Genomic DNA, 10,213 nt, shown 5'->3' on the forward strand with positions numbered 1-10,213 from the left:
CAGGTTGTGTTCGGGTGGCTGTCCGGAATTGTCGCCCCTAACAAAAACAATCACTGTGAAATGTGATATATGAAAATTTGAAATATTAGAGGCTTAATTAAATGCTTAAATATCTAATGACACTTATTATTTTTAATAACTTTAATGAAATCAAGAATACTAAACATTACAAACATCACTCATGTGGTTTGGTGTCAATCACGAAACTGGTTCACTTTTGATATTATTTATAGGCGCATAAAACCGGCTCTTCATCTTATCGGATTGGTTTTAAAGTCGATCCAAATTGAGTCGAAGAAAGTCAAAATTGGATTGGCCCAATGGGTTCGAATCAAAAACCGGTTTGGAAAACAAATAACATATATGGTAGGTTTTAATCGATTCAACCGGATGGCGTAAGGGCAATTAGGAAAACATGCTCATGAATTGGGCTTGGATAAACAAAAATGCATCACTCTATGTTTGTATGCGTTTGGCTATTAGGCTATAGGGAATTAGGAATGCATTATTTTCATAACCAAAAATACGATAACTGCGCTAATCACATAATACACTTGCACATTATGCACAAAAAAATAATTAGCAGTAGTGGGAGAGAGAAAGATGTATTCGTTTCAGAAATATGTTAAGAACTACGAAAATCGTATAATGCACTAATATGCCCATGTTGAAGATAATTAGGAGTGGTAAGAGAAAGATATTTTGTCGTTAAATAACTCTCATATCTAACCATTACATTTATGTACTCCAAGCTGTAAAAACACTAATATGCCCATGTTGAAGATGTGGTCCAAATTAAGTGTTATCTTAACATGCATTGTACTATTGTTGACATGAGATAGAGTACACAAAGTAAAAATAATGCAAATAAAGTTTTAAAATTTCTATAATTTGTAGATTTTAGTTATTAACAGAATTAACGTTCCATTTCACCAGGAATAATTGGGGGCAACATGACTCCTTGATTATGCCTTGCAAGATTTCCTTCCCATCCTTATTACAATGCAAAACCCAAAAAACTAGAGTTAGATCTTTTTATAAACAATGTTTACATGTATTGGTTGATTTTTACATGTAATAAAAGACTAAGAGAGACTACCAAGAGATGACTTGAATTCACGATGCTTAAGCTCACGATACTCCTGACAAAGAGCACAACTCTCACAACAACAATGGACAAGGAAATCGTTGCAAGGTTTCTCAGCTAAATTGTATTGTTGCCTTAGTTTAGAGCGATACGTAAATGAATATACGCATGCACATCCTGTTAATAAACCAAGCATGATATAAATTGCCCCATGTACAACGCAAGCTGTTTTGAACACGAAAAACGAGTAAGTGTATCTCCATCAAATTAACTTAAGTAACACATTGTCAACTTATAACTTCTTGTTGTCAACTTATAACTTCTTGTTAACTCCTGTTATAATATTTGTTTTCAAAGTGTTAATTAGTTGTTATTGTTAAGTTACCAAAAATCCAAATATTACACAAAAAAAGTTAAATCTTATAAATCATATGATTAAATAAACTTTATCCGGAGATACCTACAAGTAGTTCCCTTGTCCACAATCTCAGCAATTTGTCCAAAAGTAATGAACGAACAACAATACGTCAAGCAACCTATAGTTCCAAGAAACAATATGAAACTTCACTCGTTCAAACAGTTACGCATAACAAGTTTTTACAATTCACATGCATGCCTGGAAAAAGGTACGAGTCTATTGGACGACATAACATGTCAAAATTAATCCTTTTAAAAACCGGTCATGTTGGTCCAGGTTGGAACCGGTTTCCTTTAGATAAAGACTCTACTTTTTCCTCTTTTCGGATGATAAAGGTTTCTCAGAATATGGAGTGTGAATTTATGTTTGAATTGTGATTGAGACACCGATACAAGTTCTTCCCTTTGAATAACATTAATTTATATGAACAGTAAGGATTAGTAGTCTTACTGAGACTAAAACTCATAGGGAATCAAATCATTTTATGGATGAAATCAGGTATGCAGTATTGATCAAATTGTGTGCGAATCAAAACTCAAAACCTACATTTTAAAAATTGGTAAATTTCGAAGTGACTAACGCAAAACACAAGTAATAATATATTCACTTTGCATTTCTTGTAAGTGGTATACTGTATAACAGAATGACGTATATTTGTCGTAGACTTACAAGCGGAGCAATCTTTGTAGCAGTCACAAAGGCCGGTGGACCATTGGCCAGGAGCAGCCATGGGTTGAGCTGGGTCGCCGGTGCCATGTTGTGGCTGTCCGGTGGAAGATTGCATGACTAGAAATATATTGAGCTACTAGATTAGTGGTGGGTTACTAGTTCAAGTGTTGTGGACTTGAATCATCAAACAATTTGGTGATGTGATTGTTGTGGATTAAAATCATCAAACAAAGGTTTCTGTTATCACTTCCTAGCAGCCTCTTTGGACTTTAATTAATGTTCTTTGAATACCCTCTTGTTATATAGATATATATTATTTTGGAAAATTGGAAATAAATAATTGTGTATTGACCGATAATAATCTCAACTTTAAAAATCACTATCAGCGATCCCAACTTTCAACTATTTTTGTCGCAATGAACCTCTGTTAACGGCGTTAACAGACAGAGGTTCATTGCGACAAAAATAGTTGAAAGTTGGAACAGCTGATATTGATTTTTAAAGTTGAGATTATTATCAATCAATACACAAAAATTGAGATTATCTATTTCAGATTTGCCTTAAAAGTTATTAGAAAGAAAAAAATAGATCATAATAGAATATAAAAAATACAAGACCAATTGTCAACCGCCAATCATGTGGTTGGATGTCAATCACAAAACTGGTACATCCTTAGAAATTACTCAATTAGAGGTACATAAAGTGATAAAACCGGATTTTGACCAAATCTATTGGGTTTTAAAACCGGTTCGAATGGAGTCAAAGAAAGTCAAAATGGTTCGGTCTTACAAGATATCGGATCGCAACTCGGCCAATTTCACCCAAACCGGTCTAACTATTGGTTTCAGTTCGAAATTTATACTGATTTCGGATCTCAAACAGGGTTGAACACGCATATGTACTTGGAAGGTGAACAAAATGCACCACTCTACTTTTTATGCGTTTAGGCTACATTCGTATAATAAAAATTAAAATTTCAAATAAAATACAATAATATTTTTAACAGCTAAATTTTTATCAAGCTGGTGGTTGCGGATAAAATACAATGATACCATAATCACATTATAAATACCTACATAGATATGATCGTAATTAATCAATAAATTGAAAAAAAAATGATATTACAATTTAGACTCACACATTACAATTTATGGGCACACAAAGTTTTAAAATTTCTATTATTAAGAGCTTATTTAATCATTGACCGAATTAACGTTTCATTTTAACAGGACCGACTGGGGGTAACAAGACTCCTTGATTATGCCTCGCAAGATTTCCTTCCCATCCTTGTTACAATGCAAAACCCAAAAAACTCGAGTTAGAACATTTTATAACAATGTTTGCACCTTAAAGGTTGATTTTAACATGTAATAAGAGAGACTACCTAGAGATGGTTTGAATCCACGATGCTTAAGCTCACGATACTCTTGACAAAGGGCACAACACTTGCAACAACAATTGACACAGAAGTCATTGCAAGGTTGCTCAGCTAAATTGTATTGTCGCCTTAGTGTCTAACACCCAAAAAGATTTCTTTATATTCGTTGAAACCAACCAAACGATTTACAATGAAGTGGCAGGTAAGCGGGCAACAAGCTGCGCCGCAACCCCCTTTTGGATAGCAAACCCATTTCTACTAAAAACAAAGTTTTGATTCTTATGAGCCGATAAATTGTTATGCATGACCTTTTGAACTCTGTTTAGAAGGTCCACGGCATCTGGAGCTAAATAATCAAAAGTGTCAAAGGCAAAGGGGATAAACACGTGTTGATTCTCCAAACAAGCTTACTCGTGTTTAACAACCTTACCCGAGGCCGCCTTCAATGCTGCCTGACAGGCAACAAACCCATTGTCCCTTAGCCCAACAAGAGGGGAGACTCCTGTGAGATCCACACAAGCGTGTTTCCCCCCTACCCACCCAAAAACAAGAATATCGGCTGGTCGTAACGTATATCTTCCTTCAAGAGGATCCGTAAGAAAGTTTACGGGAGCTCCTTTTTAGCTGAAATTCTGGCCCGTTTAAGAACATCGCATAGAACATCCCTCACCAAATCATGTCTGTATTTAAACCTAGGTAACTCTTTGCAATGAATTGCGTGCTTGCCAAAAGAATCCAAACAGACCTTGTGGCAAACTGGGCATGGCTCATCTACCGGGAACAAAGGAATCATTAACCGATACTTAAGGATGGTTCGGTACTCCAAAGCCGACATATGTTGGCCCAGTCCTTCAATAGGGATAACACTTAAGAAATCTTGAGCCCGTGGAGATCGAAGGCACTCAAACACCGCTTTTTGACGAGGAGATAAATCAAACTTCACTTCCAAACTCTGGATGATTCCACTATAAAGGGCACTCGCCAAAGCATGTTGGGCTTTAGGTGGGGCGGTGTCTTTATTAGAGAAACCGCTAATATTAAAATCAGGAAGTGAAATATGCAACCGATCTATCGCACTCCCATAATCGGAGTCAAATCCATCAATACTACAATCTCGATGAACGTGGTCTTGCAATTTCCAAGATTGTGCCCTCGATGTCACAAATGCATATGTAGATACGTCTGAAGCTGAACATAAACCCAAACCTCCAAAACGAGCCGGAAGTGATGCCAACCGCCATTGAAAATCTCCAAAGAAGGCACCACCACAAACCACAATGTCCTCAACCACCCCCCGAAGGTCATTGTCGAAAACAGAAACAGCTTCCCCTACATACTCGGGCTAGCACATTCTGAGGCCGAACAACAACTTACCTACTCCCATACATGAATATATGTAAATGAATCTATGCATTCACAACCGCTTAATAAACTGAGCATTAAATAAATTGCCCCTTGTACAACGCAAGTTGTTTTAGATAACAAAAAAGCAAAAAACAACAAAGTGTAATTAGTTGTTACCTTACCAAAAATCCATATATACACAAAATTAGTTATATAAACTATCATAAAAAAAGGAGTTGTGTATTGTGGAAAAAAAAAACTAAATAAGAGTAATTAATCACTATAAAATCATATGATTAATTAAACTTCATCTGGATATACCTACAAGTAGTTCCCTTGTCCACAATGTCCGCTATTTCTCCAAAAGTAATGAAGTAACACCAACACGTCAAGCAACCTATAGTTCCAAGAAACAGTACGGAACTTCACTTATTCAAGTATTTGTACATGACAAGTTTGTATAATTCATGTGTTAGTCCTTTCAACCTAGTCCTTTTAACCTGCTTGGTTGAAAATCTAGTCGGGTTATGATTATTATATAAACGGGTCGACTGCATTCATTTTCACCTCTTTTCGAATGGTAAAAAGTTTTAAGAACATAAAGTGTGAATCTATAAAATTTAGATACTGACTTCCCCTCTGAATCAGATAGATTCATATAAACAGTAAATATTGCCTTATTGAGACTAGAAATCATAGAGAATTAAATCAGTTTATGGATAGAATCATGCATGCAGTATTGATCAAATTTACGGGTTGAAACTTGAAACCTACCGTTTTAAAATTGTTAAATTTTGAAATGACAAATGCAAGAATTACATGCAAAACACAAGTAATAACTAATAAGTCACTTCTCGTTTCTCATAAGGGCTATACGGTGTAACATAATGATGTATATATGTTACCCGTTTGGCTGTCACTTTATTGTAATTGTTTTGAGTTTAATGAGAAATCAAATTAACTTAAAAAAAATTATAATGTGTTGTATACTTACAAACATAGCAATCTTTGCAGCAGCCAAATAGGCCAGTGGACCATTGGCTAGGAGCTGTCATGGGTAGAGTTGGGTTGCCGGTGTCATATTCCGGCTGTCGGGTGGAAGATTGCATGTTTATAAGAAGTAGTTGACTAGTTCTAAGTGTTGGACTGCTTATAAGTAGACTAACTTGGTGATGTGTGGATTGAAATCATCCAACAAAGTTGTCGGTCATCGATTCCTACCAGCCTCTTTGGACTCTAATTAATGTTCTTTGAATACCAACTATTAACATTAGGGTCGTCTCCGAAAATAACAAAAAAAAAAGGGAGGGTGAGGAGGGGGCTGGGACATAAAAAAACAAAAAGACTTAAGATACAAGTTCAAAAACTCTAACATAATTTAGACAAAATATTATAACGATAAAATAAAAACAAAAGTTTTTTTTAGTAAAATGATCTAGCTACAAAATAAAAATAACATAAAACTGATTCATTAACTTATTAACATAAAAACATTAACTGATTTATCCTTCAATTAATTAATATAGCTATTAACTAATTAATGAAAACTCAGATTTAAAACCAAAAATCTAAAAGTCTAAATTGTAAAACATATAACAATAATTGTAAAGCATAAACATATAATAGTTTAGCATGGTTTAAGTGTGGTCGGCAAAGAGAAATTGCAGAATTTAACAAGGTAGTGTTGGAGACTGAGTTGGAGTGTCGGTGATGGTGCAGAGCAGAGCCGTAGAAGTTCGCGTACGAAAGGAAGAAAGCCGGCGATTGGGAGTTAGGTTTAAGCAGTTCGATGCCGGTGCTCACGAGTCACGTCTTGCGTTTGATTGAATTCACTGATTATCACTATTATTTTTTTTTCTTTTTAGCCTGTTGGGCCTTTCAAATGTAAACATATAATTTTTTTAAGTCCTTGGGCCCTAAAGGGGAGTGGGCATAGGACTTGAGCCCTCCCAGCCCACCCCCATAGCCGCGCCTGATTAAGATATAATATTTATAGTCTAAATGACGAAACACACCCGCTAAAATCTACTCCTAAAGTGCACCTAATGCTCACTTTACAAGACTCAAACCCGCACCACTTTGATTGGGGTTAAACACATGATGCCACCATGACCAGGCCAAAAGAGTAAACGCGCTAAGGTTCTTGGCTCTCTACTACACACAGCCTAACATGCAACAAAGGCGTGACGGGTAGTTACTACTTCTTGGCTCTTCAACAATCAGTTTCTGCGTTTTTTCAACTTGTTTATCGATCGCGTCTTTCTTTTCTTTTAGACGATTTCTTCGTTGTTGGATCATAGAAGTCATCTTCATCACTAGAATATAGATTATAATCTTATATTTCAAGCTCTTCTGCAATCTAATCAATGCCATTTAAAAACTAAGTAAATATCCATAAACAAAACTGTAAAATGGAGTTAAAAATGTACCCGAGCCATTCTCTGTTCGTTACGAGCAGTCTGTGTTAAACCACCTTGCGCGATGTCCTTTGCACGAAATAGCATATATCTCTTTCTTCATATTAGCAATCTGTAGAAAATGTTTACAATCTTCTGTAAGTAATGGTCCAAGAAAAATGGATGTTTAGATAAGCCATGTTCTAAAAATATAGCATCAGTTTTTACAAAGAAAACAACCAAGTTAAAAACCAAACCAAATTTGTGGTTCGGTTTTGGTTTGCATGTAATAAAAACCAAAAATACCGAATCGAATGTATATATTTAATTTTTAATTTTTATTTTAAGTAATTTCTTAGAATCTAATAAATATGTAACTCAAATATTCTACCCTAAATGTATAATAAAATAATCAATTAGTTATTAATTAACATAAATGATTTAAGCCCAAAATCATTATTTGGGGGGGGGGGGGGGGGGGGGGTTCAGCCCAAAATTTTCAAAGCTCATATGAGCAAAACCAAAAAAATCAAACCCAAAAAACTAAAACTGAACAGTTTTCAAAAATTCAAAAACCAAAGTGGTTTGGTTTTAGCCCAAAACCGACCCACACTGACCGTGCACACCCCAACGCAGATCATAAAGAAAAGAATCACCTGATTTGTTGAACAGGAGAACTAGCAAACAGAGAGTATGTGATCTAAGTTGAAATCTCAATGTGGAAAACAATAACAAAACAATATTATTTCTCAGTAAAGATATGTATATCAGGGGCATGAGAACCTAAGCTTACTGTCATGAAATCGAAAAATAGTTGGATGCTCCACGATAAAATCACAATGACCCCATACTCGAGAAAACAGGCATATAGGCCTGTGAACGAACTGAACATTCGGTGAACTGTTCGGCGGGTTCGTTTATGTTCGTTCATTTAATAAACGAAAAAATACAAAAATTGTGTTCATTTAATTAAACGTGTACATATTAATGTATTCATGTATCATGAATTCATGTACTTTTAAACAACTTGTTTTGATGTGGTTTTTGAAATGAAACATGTACTTTTGGATGAATTATCTACTTAATGTTTTATCTTTGTTTGCATGTGTTCATTTAAGTGTGTTCATTTATGTTCGTTCATATATGTTCGTTTATATTTGTTCAGTTATTTTCATTTATGTTCGTAAAGCGTTCGTTTAAATTTTAAACAAACGAACATAAACGAACACGGGCATGTTCAGCCAGCTCAACATTCTTTTGTAACTTGTAGATACCAAGTAATGTTCTCCATATAACATCAATGGGCTCGATCGGCATGTCATTAATAAGATTTAGCGCTTTGTTAACTTGACCCGACCGACCAAATATATTCACCATGCATGAATAATGTACTACTTGAAAATTTAGTTTGTGACTATAGACATTGAGTTAAAACATTGTAACCCTTTTTCCACTTGGCCCATACGCACACACACCCTTAAAACCAACACGAAAGATGCATGGTTCGGTTTCACATTGTGTAACTTCCTGGACTCGAAGATACTGCATCGTTTCCAAGCCTGTGGTTCGCATACTAGCAAATCATTGCGTTCCATGTAGGGCTTCCAAACCGCTCGTCGCTCAAACTCGTTTGCCGCTCGTTCAGAATTTGCTAGGAAAAGGCTCGCTCGTTTTTTCGCTCGATTGTAAACGAGCCGCTCCGCTCGGTTCGGTTTGTAAATGAGCCAAGCAACGAGCAAAGGTCCGCTCAGTTCGGTTCGGCTCGAATATTTTGAATTCATTTTATATATATTTATATACTCATAAATATATATTTTGTCTTAATAATTATCTTGAATATTGAAAAACTGAATATTAAATATAATATCTTTTAATTATTTAATATTTTCTAGTACTTTAAATATAAAAAAAATTTATTTAGTTTTCAATATTTCAATATTAAAGATAATTATAAAAATAAGTTATATATTTGTGCATATATATTTATTTAAATAAATATTTTAAATTATTAATTGTTTTATTACATTACATCCAACTTCAAACTTCAATTTTATTTAAAATTACAAGCTACTACTAGTTTTTCTAAAAAAACTACTAATTTATTTTTCTGCACATCATAATATCATATTCAACTTCAAACCTGTTTCTTATAAAATAATTTAAAGGGAAAAAAAGAAAAAAAAAGTAATGCTCCAAACTTGCTCGATACCGCTCGAAAAATGCTCGTAAAATACTCGGTTTGATTTGAAACGAGCCAATCAACGAGCAAGCCATCGCTCGGTTCGGCTCGTGAACAGCCCTGGTTCCATGTCACGAAACCTTTATTAACTGTTGTCAAACATTAATCTTGAATCTTGCATGTTACCACATTTTGACAACATGTCAACTAGAGTGCTACAAATGAACACATCAGATTGCCTATAGTGTTTGATAATAAATAACTCGACCGTGTATTTGTTTTCCTAAACGGTTGCAAGATTCGCACATATGACATGTGTCGAGAAACGTTGCAAATGTGAAGTTGTCGGGTTTGGTTCGTGAGTTTAACATATGAAAAAAGAATTTTTGGGCTACTTCACTTTGTTCACACGAAAAAAGTTTAATATACGAAGTCGTCGGGTTTAGTTCGGATTTTGACACATTTTGCATTTTATGATCAGCTGTTTCGCTTCCAGCCACCACGTCACGAACAAACTCGGTGTGAATGACAAGCCCAAACTCCTGAGCCATAATCCTCTATGAAAGATAATTGTTTTTCTTGAATTCCTCTTATTCATTATCTCCCTTTATATAATAATTACAATGATTATCTCATATTTAGAGATAAGATTTACAAAGATCTTGAGAATTCTAAATAATATAAATCTATTACACCCCCGCAGTCGAAGCGAGAGGAGGCCGGATGCTGAGACCCTCCTCTC

At 35.0% G+C, this 10,213-nt stretch overlaps 2 protein-coding genes across 2 annotated transcripts; both read right to left on the reverse strand.

Moving 5' to 3' along the window:
• Window positions 1-899: 899 nt before the first annotated feature.
• Window positions 900-2,308, reverse strand: LOC143590705 (protein PLANT CADMIUM RESISTANCE 3-like). Its single transcript, XM_077071105.1, has 4 exons — window positions 2,175-2,308; window positions 1,552-1,623; window positions 1,100-1,312; window positions 900-993 (listed from the first exon to the last, which is right to left on the reverse strand). The coding sequence occupies exons 1-4, from the start codon at window positions 2,287-2,289 to the stop codon at window positions 917-919; spliced, it is 477 nt and encodes a 158-aa protein (XP_076927220.1). The 5' UTR covers window positions 2,290-2,308; the 3' UTR covers window positions 900-916.
• A 1,075-nt stretch (window positions 2,309-3,383) lies between these two features.
• Window positions 3,384-6,005, reverse strand: LOC143590706 (cell number regulator 2-like). The gene is made up of 5 exons (XM_077071106.1): window positions 5,891-6,005; window positions 5,222-5,293; window positions 4,939-5,021; window positions 3,559-3,688; window positions 3,384-3,460 (listed from the first exon to the last, which is right to left on the reverse strand). Exons 1-5 carry the CDS (start codon window positions 6,003-6,005, stop codon window positions 3,384-3,386), a joined length of 477 nt encoding a protein of 158 aa, XP_076927221.1.
• Window positions 6,006-10,213: the final 4,208 nt, after the last annotated feature.

This window comes from Bidens hawaiensis, unplaced genomic scaffold (genome assembly GCF_021521415.1).
Source record: "Bidens hawaiensis isolate Kalapana, Puna unplaced genomic scaffold, B.hawaiensis_p1.1 tig00038969_1, whole genome shotgun sequence".
In the NCBI taxonomy this organism is placed as follows: Eukaryota; Viridiplantae; Streptophyta; class Magnoliopsida; order Asterales; family Asteraceae; genus Bidens; species Bidens hawaiensis.

Bases quoted from the DNA above. Each gene is read 5' to 3' on its own strand.
- LOC143590706 (XM_077071106.1), bottom strand. From the start codon at position 6,005: ATGCAATCTTCCACCCGACAGCCGGAATATGACACCGGCAACCCAACT. The intron at 5,022-5,221 runs GTAGGTATATCC...TATCTAAAACAA, and splicing joins TGTGGACAAGGGAACTACTT to CTTGCGTTGTACAAGGGGCA. The intron at 3,461-3,558 runs GTAGTCTCTCTT...CATTGTAACAAG, and splicing joins TGGATTCAAACCATCTCTAG to GATGGGAAGGAAATCTTGCG.
- LOC143590705 (XM_077071105.1), bottom strand. From the start codon at position 2,289: ATGCAATCTTCCACCGGACAGCCACAACATGGCACCGGCGACCCAGCT. The intron at 1,624-2,174 runs GTAAGTCTACGA...TTGGAACTATAG, and splicing joins CTACAAAGATTGCTCCGCTT to GTTGCTTGACGTATTGTTGT. The intron at 994-1,099 runs GTAGTCTCTCTT...CATTGTAATAAG, and splicing joins TGAATTCAAGTCATCTCTTG to GATGGGAAGGAAATCTTGCA.